General features: G+C 39.2%; 1 protein-coding gene across 1 annotated transcript in view; it reads right to left on the bottom strand.

Moving 5' to 3' along the window:
• nudcd1 (NudC domain containing 1) overlaps window positions 1-15,020 on the bottom strand; it is a 49,098-nt gene that overhangs the window by 6,583 nt on the left and 27,495 nt on the right. Inside the window, exons 7-9 of the mRNA XM_042225435.1 lie at window positions 12,375-12,519; window positions 10,475-10,600; window positions 1,407-1,566 (exon numbers count right to left, since the gene is read on the bottom strand). Coding sequence (XP_042081369.1) covers window positions 1,407-1,566; window positions 10,475-10,600; window positions 12,375-12,519 — 431 coding nt within the window. The remainder of the gene's footprint in view (window positions 1-1,406; window positions 1,567-10,474; window positions 10,601-12,374; window positions 12,520-15,020) is intronic.

The raw sequence follows: 15,020 nt of genomic DNA, 5'->3' as shown, positions 1-15,020 counted from the left end.
CACTATGCTGCTACAAAATGAAAAATAGATATTTGCAAAAATCTGCCTTTATGACCAGTTTTGATCCTGGAGATGATCTCAGGGTTTCAACCATCTACACTAATGCTGGAAGCCCACTGGGGGAAGCCGCTGGACCAAACTGTGACTACAGCACATTTCAGAGGCAGATCTTTGCTCCTCTAACAATATGTTCCGAGCCTTATTTTTCTTTTTTGAGCAGATGAGGCAGGCAGAAAGTCAAACAGAGGAAAAAGCTTTGAATATCCAGTCAATTCTCAAACTACAAACACTCTTAAATGGCTAAAAAGGATGGGCACCAGTACAGTTTACTGATTGACCAGGTGCCCGTACGCCTTACGGCCCAAAAGCAGTGGCTGAAGTTCGAGTCCGACCTGCTGTCCCTTGCTGCATGTCTTTAACTGCTCTCTTTGCCCAAAATTAAAATAATTAAAAAAAAGATTAAAAGGAAACTTTGTAGCAGAGGCAATGTAACAGACCTGAGTCCAGGGAGGCATAAATTAGGTTTCACTTTTGACTGAGACTCTGCAGATTTGTACGCTGGCAGCTAAAAGCCTCAAATCCTACCACATCTTATTGGATTCCTTTACAGTGACTGGGGAATCCATGACAGATCTCAGAACTCATTTTTAGCCAATTCGCTTTATGACATTGTTTATAGTCATGCTGGAAGCCCCCAGACTGAGGCCATAAAGGGATGCAGCTGGTTAGCGACAGCACTCAGATAGGCTGTGGCTGGTGTTCAGTGTGACAAGAAAAGTTTCCACGCCATCACAGACCTACTGACACCAGCAGTCTGGACTGCTGAGACAAGGAAGGTTGGTTCAGAAAGGATTCATGCTGTCGAGGGGAAGTGACTACCATCTGCAGTCTGGGACAGAAATTCAGAATTACCAGATCAGGATATGTTCTCTCCAGTATTTGTATGCAGTTTCTATGAGTCTGTGCTTCCAGTGGCCGCAAATTACTATTGTTTGCCAACAAGAATTGAGGTCTTCTTCTGCTTGCTTGGCCCATCTGTCTCCAGGCTTCAGATCGGCACAGATGAAGAGCTTTCCTCTCATCTTCTCGTCAACAAAGCATTCCTTTGAGCAGAACTGCCCCTTATATAATCCCACGTTAGCTCTACAGACTGTTGTGGCAAACAACAAATGAGCATTTTGGATCAGACCAGCCTGTCTACTACCAACAACCATGAGAGAACAGATGAGATTTACCTTCATTCAGATGTCTGATGTGAACATTAACCCCTGACCTTCATCTGCATTTTATGCATTACACTGTAGCCTCGTAGGATAATTGTACAGGTGTTCCTTATGTGTTTGGGTTTAGTGGGTCTATAATTGAGGGAAATTCACAGAGTAAGTGTTGCAACTTTAAACTCTTACCCAAAGCATTGAACGTGGCGATGTGCTCCCACATGTTACCGGGTTGATCAGGACGAGGCTGCCAAACGAGAGCGTCCACGTCATGTCGGAGGCAGAGGCACGGCATTTCGGATGGGTTCGCGTCAACCGTGAACAGGTACTGGTGACTCCCTAGATTCACCTGGAGACACACAAACATGAGGGTTTTATGTTGATGTCCTAAGTGTGTTGATCCTTGAGGTTGTAGAGGTTCAGCAGCAAAGACAAAGGTGGTGATGGACTCGTGAAGTACTGTGATTTTTTAGTTGTACGAGGTGATTTCTTTCTGATCTCCTCCACTGCACGATGCAGATAAAACAAAACATGAAATGCTATTCCCTGTATTTTGCATCTTAACCTGAGTTCAGCACGTTTGTTTGTATTTGCCTCATACTAAATTCTGATTAATGTGCTTGGCCTAACTCTGTGTGGTTTGCTGCTATTCTGTTCCAACTCCATTTGTTCTGGAGAGAAAACGACTGTTGTTATGACATAACTCCTTTTCGGCATCTGACTGTTCACACTGATTCCTCACTTGATGAAAACTGCCAACTTGTCTCAGAGGCTGTCAGGCGGCGTTGTCCTCCCCATCTCAATACACTTTTGACAAGCATTCAAAACGCTGCATAAACCAGCTCATAAGCTGGTGGATGATTGTAGCAAACAATGAAGAGCCATTTAGGAAGCCGTCATCTCTCCTCTCTAAAACTCATTTTCTTGCCAGTTGTGGTTGACTTGGAGTGTGAGGCTTTGGTACAGCCTCTGTGTGTGTTTATGTGGGGGAGGTGACTGATAACGATGCCACTGCCTGCCCTGTGACATGACTAGTGAATACGAAACAAACAAATAAGTGTACCAAATTAAATTGACTTAAATCACAAGTTTGTGAGCTGCCAGAGGAGGACGAGTGCAGGTTTCATTAATTTAAAGGTTCCTGCATGTGATCTCATTGATTAGTTCTCCCTCTCCCTATAAACCATTTAATGTTACTACCATAGATCTTGTAGTAAGTAAGCAGTCAGCGTGACTACATCTGATGAAAGACTTCAACAGGGAGTCAGAGGAACAATGACCTATTCAGGCCTAGACATATAAAAAAGAAAGCCTGTGATAAGATACTGAGTAATCTCTGCTATAAAACAGTACCACTGCATACCAATACATGCTTCACATTTGAAAACATCACCGTTAAACGCTGTTTCAGCTGTATTAAACTATAAAAGTGACAATTAGCACTACATTGGCTCAATACTGGCTCTGCTGACTAATACTGACATACCAACATCCAGGGTTTCTGCATACAAATTACATGCCTGGTAGGATCACTACCACCTGTGGCTTTTAATATATGAATCAAAGAAACATTTTTTAGACCAGAGTTAGAAGTTAGCTAATGGTAAGTCCTTAAAAAATTAATCACATAACCACACACTGTAAGGTTTATGCAACAGCTGCCATAAATTAACAGTACTGGTAATTATCAAAAATTAAGTTCTGTTTCTGTAGCTCTTTGATTGAAATTACTTTTTTGTAACTAAAATATAATTATTGTTATTATCCATGAATTTCAAATAGCACATTATTTTTTTCATTCAGATGCCAAATTACAGACATTTACTTGCATCCCAGAACATAAAAATTAGTCCCAGTGGTTTAACATGCTTGACTGATTTCTAGGGACCCGAATAAAATTTGGGTTTAAAAATGTGAACTCAGTTTGCTATTTGCCTGATAAATAGCATCATTTTTTAAAAGATTTTTAAAAATCTGTTTTCTTGTTTTTTATTACATGTGGTCTCATATATTTGTTAAGCACTGTAGGCGAACCTGTTTTTGCCTGTTCTTAGCATGATTATTGTACATAAAACTACCTACGTGTGGATGAGGTAAATAAAACTATTTTCAGAATACTAATATTCTGCTGCTTGTTTCCAGGAAAGGAAAAAAACAAAAAACAGAAAAACAATCTTAAGCCTTTTATTGCATTATTTTCACAAACACCTTTCTCTGCAGGGGGTTCAAGTCTCACCTTACAAGCTGTGGCAATTTAAACCCAGACAAAAGTAAACAGAGTGACACTAAAAAGATTATAGAAATAGTGATTGTATTAGTATTGTATTGTATTTTGTATTGTATTCTACTTTAGCTTCTTCACAAAGCCTTTATTGAATAAGAAGGATTTAACTGAAGGGAGCAGTGGATTATCCTTCTGAATCCAGAATTCCTGCTAATTCCTGTATTAGCTTCAACACGGAGATACAATATTCACAACTGAGAGTGATAAAAAAAAAATGTAAAAGAACAGGCGGAGCTCTTAAAGAAACAGAGGACTTTTGTCTGTCAGTAGGAAAGGTTCAATCTAATGCAGCAACAGTATAGGAAAGAATAAGGTGAATGTCTCACTGTCTCATCTTTTCTTCCTTCATCTTACGTCAGTTTTCCTGCATCTCCACAGAACGTGCACATAATAAAATGCATTAAAAAAAAGGCATTAAGGCCACTGAATATGATTAAGAACCGGGGGTGGTTAAGTTGCCACAATACATACTGCTTAAATGGACCTAAAGAGAAGTGCTTTATGCATTCAGATCATTTTTGTTTGAGATGCTCTTTGGAAAGGAGAAGTTTATATAGAATATATACAAGTATTCCAAGGCACTTACTTTCAAACAACATTTAAAATGCATTAGTTTTCATGTGTAATCTAAAAGAAACAACCTCCCTGATGAAGGCTTATAAACTGAACTTGGCATTTTTTAAGTTAAACATAACTTTTAAAAAAATGGCCTGTGTATTGCTACAGTGGAAATTCCTCAAAAAGACACACTCCATTTTTATTGTTCTGATCAGTTCGAAGTGAGCAGGGTTCAGCTGATGTCATGCATGTATGCACCAATCAGGATCTTATGAATGAAAACACAATGAAAAATGTGTCTTCAATAAAATAAATTAATAAAAAAAACGGATGACTTGTTTAATTATTCTTTATTTCTAGGCTGAGGTATTACCCTTTCATTTCATCATGATGTCACCATAGCTCTGTGAAAAGCCTTCAGTTGATCCAAACACTGGGACTACAAAATCATATTTCTCCATTTAAGCATCTCTTCACTAACTTCTTGTAAAATCCAGAATACAAAATAAAACCCTTCTCCCTTAATGACCAAGCTCCATCATATCTTAAATATCTCATAGCACCATATTATGGCAACAGAGCAGAACTTAGCCTTCAGCTATCGGGCTCCTCCTCTGTAGAATCAGCTAGTTCGCCTTCCTGCAATGTCAACAAATGCCATTTTTGTCACATCTGCAAACATAACTCAGTTACACAGCAGGCCTCATTTTGTGTCACTCCCAATTCTTGACTGTCAATCCCAACTTCCCAATAAGAGAGATGATTTTACTCCAAATCATGATCCAAGTATTTATTGCCTACATTTAGTGTGAAACAAAACAAATGAAAAAGAAGCAAAAAAGCAAACCACGGTCTCCTGCTCGATATACATGCTACTTAAGACTAAAATGTTATCTCTTATAAGCAAATACCGCTGATGCCAGTGCATCAAAGGCACTGATCCCAAAGGAAACCTTGTGCATACTGGGGAGATGCAGGTGGCATCTGAAAACATCACATTATATTATGTACCAGGATTAGAACATGTTGGTGGAAGCACTATTTGGCATTAACATTTGGTCTTCTCTTTACAGCACCTCATACTTTTTCCTCTTTGTTCTTTTTTACCTGAACCATAACTGTACATAGAGGTGGTGCAGGTACTGTATCTTTTGGATGCAGAGCAACATGTTTTTGTTCTGCAGTCACTCGCGCCTACAACCTGCCCAGTGTGGGTTTGTCATTGCACAATACTCATCTATTCATTCTGCTCTCTTTTCACTCCAAATAGTCGACAGCCACCCACCCTGTGGTTGGTTCTGTCAGAGATTTCATCCAGAAACCAATCCAGGCCTTTTTCCTCACACATACTGCTGCTTCCTTAACCCTTTGAAGTCTCAATTGTCACCGTGATGACATCAACCCTAAACATAGGCAATCAAAATATGTAATTTTAGCTTTAATTTAATTGCTCTCCCAAGTTTTGGTTTATTCTTAAGGTTGAAAACATCCAGTTTAGAGACCTTTGATCTGTATCTCAGTGCTCAATCACTGCTTTTAACTTCAAGAGAAAGACCATGACATGGTTAAAAAGCTGCGTAAATAAGCCAGTCTGTGAGTTAAGACATTTTTAGGTATATTATATAGCGGTTGCATAATATATGCACAATGCAAGGTACTGCCACTGAAGCCTGTATAGAAAAGTACTTAATAATTACTCATACCTGCTAACATTTTCAAAAAAAAAGCAAAAAAAACTGTCAGTAAAAGCTGTTTTATTTTTAATCAAATGGTTTATAGATGATGACAGGAAGTGGGAACTTGGTATTGCAGAAAAGGGGAAAAAATGCGTCTGTATGCAGGGGCCAGATGTCTGTTATAACAGCTGAAATGCCAACTCCCTCTCATCACTGCTGCCGTCACGCTCTTAGAAGGCTGCTGCTCACTCGCCTTTACAGAGAGAGGACAAAGCGTTGTTTACTTACACTCTAATCAGCCCGAGACGCTCAATTTTATCTTTTAAAAACCATCCAAGTGTTTTGTTTGACAGCAAGGGAGCCAGCTGCACCAAAGGACAGTCAAATATGACCTTCAGTTATAACCAGAGTGTAAAATCAAAGCCTTTTTTTAGGAAATTGCATATCATAAATGTGTGACTCTACCTCCACCTGAGGAGGCTGGGATGTCTCTCCCAGTGATTGTGCGTGTTTGTGTTGTAATACCCATTGATCAAACCCCCCCAAAAAACAAACTGCAGTTCAGGGAAGCTCTTTGTGCTCTGCAATTGTCAGATGACTAGTTTGCAGAATCACACCTGTCCTGGTCGACAATGCAACACCTGAACAGATGCCAGCTTCACACCACATTTGTATCTTCACACTGAAATTAAGCACCTCTACACTGCCTCTCGGGCCAATTGAAATAAAAAAAAGTTACGTTTTGTAGCTGTTTCACAGTGATTTCCTCGTTGCTGTAATGAAATACACGAAAATACAAGGTACACAGTCGTCCAATCTTGATTGTAAACCTTGAGAATGACCCACCTGTCTTTCTGAGAGTGTTCCTAACTTGATTAGATGTTGTGAAGGTGTCTTTGTAAACTATTCCAGTGAACACCTACTATATACAAGTTCAATACTTGGAATCAGCTGAAGATATTTGCTGAATTTGTAACAAATAAAAAATGTGATAGTGTTCGGAAGAAAGAATTTTTACAAGTCTAACAAATTATAAATTAAACTGCACGACCAGTACCAGTCTAAATGAAAGGATTAGAAGGTCAGAACAATGTGAATTTCCCATTGTGTCTTAGATAAGACAGATCTCTCCTTTAATTATTTATTTACTGTTTGTAAATTATAAGTCATAACGGTTCTGGCAGAATTTGCTTAAAATTATTAAATTTAAGTTGCCTTTGATGTAATAGCTGAGGAACCAAGATAAAATATAATAAATAACAGTGCGGTAGTCTGTTTCACAATGTCATCATTGTTTTGTCTCATCATAAATGCAGTGCACTCGCTTTCTAATGAGAACTGGCTTCTGTCGCTCCTTAAAAGCCCATATTTGCACTTAGTGACTGTGATGTTGACTGCATTAGGACGGGTTCACAGGCAGTCATGGCCAGGATGTCAACATATAGAAATTTGCAGAAATTTCCTCGTTTCTGAACATTTTAGCAATCTTATACTAACCCCAACAGGGTTAAACTGAGTTCCCTTCCAGACATAAAGTCATAACAGTATGACATTCAAAGGTCGGACTGTTAGTAATAACTCTACCTCATCCAAGCAGGAAATTGCTGGCAAATTTAACAGCAACAAAGAGCGTAGAAGAGCTCTGAACAGACGAAGCGCTGACAGACTGCCATCAACAAACAGAAAACTTTTTCACAAGAAAAAGCAAAACACCCATTCTCAGAACATTCAAATATATCTTATAACTTAAATGTCTGAAAACGTTTCAATCCAATTATCATTTTATGGTAACAAATGATATCATAAAATACTTTCTGATCCTGCTGCACAGCTTACATGATGCTGAGATAAGCACGGCTGCAAAATCCATTACAGGTGTCCAAAGTAGATGTGACTCAGCCTCCATCTGAGGAAAGCACACAAAAACCATTCTTCATCTTTTTCAGGTGGGATCAGAACCGCAGACAAACACACAGTCAAAGGTGGCAAATTAATAGGAGGAGCCCAAATTTTAAGCTAAAAGGCTTTCTGAAAAAGGTCAGGTATCCTAGTGGGCAGGCAGGCAGCTGAAGCATTAAGGTGGTTAAAATGAGGTACGGAGCCAAAGAATGGAAAAGTAAGGCTTCCTGGATGAAATCCTGTACACAGACACACTCACGCATCCATGTACACACACACACACACACACACACACACACACACACACACACACACAGATTTAGCCTTCCTTCAAAAGACTGATGGAACAGAAACAACTACAATCAAACTTATTTAAGAGCTGCAGGTTGCCTGGTTGTACTATTTGCAGAGTAAATGAAGGGAGAAACATTAAAGGGCTTTTATTCCTATTTAGCCCTTCATCACAGTGTGAGCAGAAACACTGTACTGGACACTCAATAGTTGTTATTAGCCTTTCATTAAATAATGAAAGGCTTCAATTTTACAGAGTTTTTGTGACGGGGAATTTTTCATTATGAACACAGGAATTATTTTGCCCAAACGAAACACAGAAAAGTGAAAAGGGAACATCAGTGGCGGATGTACTGTGGTCTAATATTCACACATGAATAGAGCTTTTGCAATTGGCTATATACAGTATCCGGGCTGGTGGAAGACAAACATCCAGTTATGCTCCTTCAGAAGTGAGGTTGAAACTGCTGCTTTTACAAACACGTCATCGAGTGGAGTGTGCAATAGGATGTTGTTGGGGTTTTTTTTATAAATGTGAAAGCATACTTGGCATGTCCTTAAAATACAAATGCAAAACCCATTAAATCCTTTCTTTCCTTATCAACTGTGAGCCCCTTTTTTACAAACTAAAATAGATGTTGTTCTAAAGAAACTGCAAACTGTGACGCCCGTTTTTCACCTTGGGGCGAATAATGGACAACAAAGACAAAGTTGTTAATTTCTCGTCATGCACACTGAACGAATTCAAGAAGCAAAAAAAATGCAAATAATATAGGGATGATATTTCAGTGTGCAGCTTTACAAACCTTCTGTTGGAAGAGTGCAGTAAAAACATTATTAACACTTTATATTTTTGCTTGTTAGGTGTGAGAGGAAATAAAAACTCCCTTATTTGTTACATTTTGAAAATGTTTAAAAAGAAACAAGATCAAATTTATTCTGGATAAAAAGCAGCCACAAAACTCGGTGACCCATGTGACTGATTTGCAACTGGTTGCTGGTAGTCCCGAGGCGAAATTAGTCCTAAAAAGGATGTAGTCCTGCACCGAAAACCTCCTTGCAATTGTTTTGGTTGCTAGCAGATTCCCACGGTTGACAATAGTTTGCATGAAAGACGTCGACTGATCTGGAAACATCTAGTCTCCATCTACTCTCAGAGTGCTGGTGAACTTCAAAAATGCGATGCAAACTGTGAAGGTTGACCGTTCACTTTCAAAGTAAAAACTGTGCATTTCAAAATATGATGACTGCGGTCAGCGAGGCTCAACTTTTAATTTTAAGATCAACATTTGGTTTCTGGTTTGTTTTACACTTCAAATTTTAAATGGACTGGATCTTTCTTACCTTCTACTCTGCCTGAGCACTCAAAGCACTCCATACTTCAAGCTTTCTATAGATAAATGAAAAGAATTTCATCTCTTTTGTTTAACTATTATATACACAATCACACTTTCTAACTTTCCAAATAGAACTGATATGAAGACACGTAGCAGCTGCCTCACTCAAGGTTAAAAAACATGAGACAGCAAGAAAAGAAAGACTTTTCTGGCATACACCATTATCCTTAAAAAACGCCTTACTAATATGCATTTTCCTATGTGGGTCCCATATGCTTGCTCCCTAAATTGGTACTAAGTGCTAATTAGTCAACACATCAACATACCACAGTGAGCATGGTAAACACTGCACCTGCTAAGTATACAGATTTTAGCCTTTAACTCAGTGCGCTTAAGTACAGCCAACAGCGAGACTGCATTTTGCAGCTTGGTGATTATATGAAAGTGTAATTCTTGTAACTAACATTATACATCCAGTCTGGCTTTTTGCTCAAAATGCTAATGCTAAAATTGATTCTCTCTAAAGACTGTCTGGGTTTTGACAAAAGGCGCCCTAGTGATCCAAAGTGTTTTATATTCAGTGGACAGATACCATCAATCTCTCTGGTGACAAGTCCACATCGTTGTCCATACAAAAGGAAAAAGTCAATATATGACTCAGCTGTGATCTGAACAACAATATAAAATCCCCTGAAACAACCAGAAAAAAATGACAGGAAAATGAAAGCAAAGATCTCAGACATCAGAAAGCAAATCTGCACTTTGATGCAGCACATGAGATCAGATCCATTTGTCAGCGATGCACAGTGCCTCTAACCACTTGACCACCCAACGTGGAGCCATGTTGCTCCTTGATGAATATATTGTGCACACACAGGTTTATAAGAATAGCCATCAGGTACAACGTTTCACCTTCTTACTATTCATATCACGAGGATGAGTGATGAAGTAGGTGTGCCTGTTCTTCTTCAGTGGGCCTTTGTGGTGCTCTCTGATCAAGTGCCTTGTTAAAGGGCAATGCCAACAACAGCTCATTCACCGGGGCAGACGCTGAATACAAACATGCTCACACAAAGCATCAGGTAGTGTGCTTGAAGGAAATAACGGATGGACAGAGGTGACAGCTGTCTGGAAATGTTAAATCTGAGGGCTCAGAATTGAAGAGCTGGAGACTCAAAGTGTTTACCGGTGAAGAAGAGAAAGGATACTCACCACCTGAGTGGGCTTGAGTGACTGCTCATCAAAGTGTGTGAGGCTAAAGCTGTCTTCAGGAAACCCATCGCAGTCCTCCAGCTCCTGAGAGTTACAAGGGGGCTTGTCCCTGTCAGGGTTTCCATTCTGGACAAAAAAAGAAAGCAAGACAGAGGCCATGGTTACACTTGCTTTGCATTTATTAACATGTAAAAGGCAAAGCTAGCACCAAGAGTCTCAAGTGGACCCAGACGATACTAACGAAGGGCGAGGATTAGAGAGGAGCTGCCTAAAAATGCTGATGAACAGGCAACTGTGAGCGACTCTTGAAAACTAGAGAGCTACGATGTGTACAAGTCGTCCAGAGGAAGAGGGCTCAGAGCAGCTGAAGAGGAAGGGAGCAGAGATGGGAGACCTTAGGGGAGGAGGGGATGTTAAAAGAAAGAAGAAATGTAAGAGAGGTCATGAGAAAACCTCCAAAGAAAGCAAAGCCAATATTTCAAACACATACTGCTGAGTGATTTAACCACACAGAGGGTCGGGTGATATGAATATAAACTGCTTAAAGATGTTCCCACACCTTCTATACCAAGAAACCCTCTCTACCCATCTATTTTAATACGTATGCACTATATATATATAAAACACAAGTATATAATATGTGGCAATGTGACAAATCAGAGAAAAAGACAGCTTTAAAGGAAATTGATGTTTACAAGAGTATTGTTGTAACATGAGGAATAACTTACTTATCAGGAACATTAAAAAAAACACATCTCATTGATAACTTCCCAGTTATCCTTGAATAAGTTTAAGTTGTCATGAAACTACACTTTTACCATTACGATGGTTTAAAAAAACCTATAATATCTTTATATTTCAATCATATAGTATAGCAGTAAAACCATTTTTGTATTTCTGTGATCTGCCAGTATAGTACATGCAAACTCTTCAGTTGAAATTATATTTTTAATGCCTAAAATATAATAATGTAATTAATAATTAAATTTTGCACAGCCTCCATCTTGGATCATGCTAGCTGTGGTAAACTTCTGCCTCTATGGATCTGATAAATGTGCTGCCATGATTGGAGCTTCTTTGCTGTCTTTTAACCCGGCCTTTTCTAGCCACTGGTAGAATGTCTTCATGTCACCCACCTCCTCCACCTGTGGATGGTAAATCATCTCTAACACTCACTCACTCAACACTGGAGACGTCCAGGCATTGTGAGGAATTTTCCTGTCTTAACATCAGTATTACTCCAGCTGGGTTTCTGATGACCAATAGTGTGCATGTACTGATAGTTTGGACCTTATTCCTGCCAACTGGCTTTTCAGCGCCTGTTTTAACTTCTGAAAGGAATGAATCTTCATCATGGTGCCTGTTGGCCTGTGGTATACCCATATCAACATGTACCAAGATCTCTAAAGAATATTTCCAGCAGCCATAAATCTATGGCTCTTTAATAACATCATATCCAATAAGCTCTATGTCACAGATATTTTAAGTCTAATTCTTCTTGCTCGTGGGATGGAGGGATTTTGTTTTACTTCAATGCAATCCTGCAATGTCAACTTTGAATTAAAAGTATATAAAAATACAAAGTTTCTTTCATACTTTGTATTCTAAGGAGCTTGGAAAGAAAAACAACTGGACTTCTTTACATTTTTTGAGGATGTTTCACCTCTCATCAGAGAAGCTTCTTCAGTTCATTCATTCATTTTCATATGTATGTGTTTCATACCACCACTCCAGTCTTTAATTTAAATGTGCTGTCATTAAAAAATATACATAATAAAAATATACAGAAACTGGACAGGATGGGGCTAGTCATTTAGAATATTGGTTGTACAGATAAAAGATGTTTCTCATTATATTTAGCACTGGATTTAATCAGTGTAATGTGAAGAGTGAGCCTCACCAAGTCTTCAGAGGTAAGGTGAGTCAGTCTTTCATGAATGAGGGCGGCCTGCTCATCACTCATCACATACTCCCCTCTCTTGTCGCCCATCACCAGCTCCGGCCACATGGGCCCCTCACCACGCTTCTGCAGGGTCACCTCCAGGCTGGGGACAGAGTCGGAGAATACAAAATTACAAATCATACATGTATTACTCATTAGCAAATAGGCAAATAGGCAGCTTCAGAAAGCTCACTAAGCGATTTTCTAAATTACACAAGATGGTTTAAGCTGCAAGTTCTTCTTCCACAATTTCAGAAACTATCTGAGAGCCTGCAGAGTATTTATAGTACTTTGGATGAAAATGATGCAATCAATGAGTAAACATCCAATCAGTAGCAGCTTAATAGGCTAATTTCCAGTGATGATGACAAAGGTCATAGAAAGGCTTGGAAAGATTGAGACGGGCAGAAACAGTTTTGACATGAATCGTCTTTCTCTGAAGCAAGAAGTGTCTGAGGCTGTGCTGCAGAATACATCAAGGAGAAAAACTGGAATGTTACCAACTCCTATCCTAATATCATTAAGAAGCTGCAGTATTACTTCTCGTAAAAAGATCGTCTCTGTCCTCTCAATGGAATGACTGAAATTAAGACTAAATTTACAATAAATCAAAATAACTGCAACATCATAAAGCCTTAGTTTGAGGTGTATTTTGAGTTTTTTGAAATAATTAATCCAGGAACTCAATTAATGCAATTTAATTCATGTGGTGGGAATTTCCAGCTTTGGGTGAGTTGTCCGGCTGCTCTCATTTGCTACTTTTCTTACACGATTTCAAGATGAATATTTTAGAGATTTATTTCAAACTTTTGACAAGACTAGATAATAAAGAAAGAGAAAAAGAGTGGCAGATTGATCAGCATCAATAATAAACAATAGCTGGGCCACTTCTCCAATATGTTTGACAAAGCCTTAATGTTTACTATCAAATTCAAACAAAAAGCTTGTAACTCTAGCAGCTAATGTATTAAAACCAAATGCAGCACAAATTGTTTCTGCATAGCAATGCATTAGCACTGTTGCCTAACAGCAAGAAGGTCCTGAGTTCGACTGCACCACCTGGCCGGAGCCTTTCTGTATGGAGTTTGCATGTTCTCCCCATATTTGCGTTGGTTCTCTCTGGGTACTCCGGCTTCCTCCCACAGTCCAGTGACATGCACATGCGTGGGTCTAGGTTAACTGATCATTCTAAATTGCCCATAGGTGTGAATGGTTGTCGGTCTCTATGTGTTAGCCCTGTGATACCCTGCGGACGATAATAGACAGATGGCTCTTTTCAAAACTGCATTTTATATTTACTTGTGTTATCTGGGGTGGCTGTAGCTCAGGAGGTAGAGCAGATCATCTACTGGTCGGAGGTTTGTGGTTCTATCCCAGGCTCCTCCAGTCTGCATGTCAAGTATCCTTGGGCAAGATACTAACCCTAAGTTGCTCTCTGATGATTGGGTGAATGTGGTATGTTGTATAGGGCGCTTTGAGTACTCCAGGAGAGTAGAAAAGCTCTATATAGGAATCAGTCCATTTACCATTTATCTCTGCCTGATATTTACATTTTTCTAAAGTATGAAAAATATGAAATAATAATAATAATAATAATAATAATAATAATAATGATGAAGGGGGCAAATGCTTTTTCACAGCACCGAGGCTCCACAGTCACTGCAAAGTACTACGTGCTTTTTTCTTTTAAGCAAATGCAGCATAATGAACTACGTTGGTGTGTAATCGTGTTTCCTTGTAATGAAATTACCGCCGGTCACTGGTATAAATGGTGCACAGAGTGATTGTAAAGTTTCACATTTCACAACATGCAGCTTAACAGTGTCAAAACACAGTGATGATCATCAGTTCAATGAGCACGTCAACCAAATCGTTTTCAGTCAGCAGCAACATTATGCAATGTTAATTAAATATATCAGAGACAGTGAAGTAACAGAAGCTGGCAATTAGGCTGTAAGCATGCAATATTATGACATTCACATAAGTTTAGCTGACTGATTCAAATAAATTGAATCTGTTACAGTCAGTTGTTACAGCCCACTTTGTGAGCAGCAATATAAAAGGCCGACTGACAGCAGAGTTTACAAAATAAGAGTTTTATCTAAATAAACTTTCAGTCTGAAAGTTTATTTAGTGGGGAAGCTGTGATTACGGTTTCCCAGACTGGGCCTATAACCATTTATTCTCCTTCTGCAGTCTAATGGTTTTCAGTAAAATGTTTTCCTCTTGTTGCAGTTATCTCTCACTGCGTCATTTGGGGATGATCCCAGAGCGATATGTCACAGAGAGGCCGAATTGCTGGCACCGGGGTGCACATAAGTGGTCCGCAGGTGCGCATTCGAGGCGTGCAGCAGATAAGAAGTTGCAACGTGCGTTTGCGTACATAAAAAAGGCACTGTTTTTGTCCGCTAGAGTGGGATTTTGTGGCATATTCTGCACCACATCTCTGTGCGGTCATCATCTGTTTGAAGCCAGCTCACCTCCTGCAACCACTTTTCCGAGAATATGCGCTTTTTTTGCGGTTCAGAATCCTTCTGACATTTCTTTGGAGGTGGAGGAACACCAAAGTAACTGCTTAAAGTAGCTTCTTCGACATCTTTAAGA

This window comes from Haplochromis burtoni, unplaced genomic scaffold (genome assembly GCF_018398535.1).
Source record: "Haplochromis burtoni strain Fernald_Lab_line unplaced genomic scaffold, NCSU_Asbu1 Contig_171, whole genome shotgun sequence".
Classification (NCBI taxonomy): Eukaryota; Metazoa; Chordata; class Actinopteri; order Cichliformes; family Cichlidae; genus Haplochromis; species Haplochromis burtoni.
Note: the sequence above shows the minus strand (reverse complement) of the source record. Positions and strands in the feature narration are given on the sequence as shown.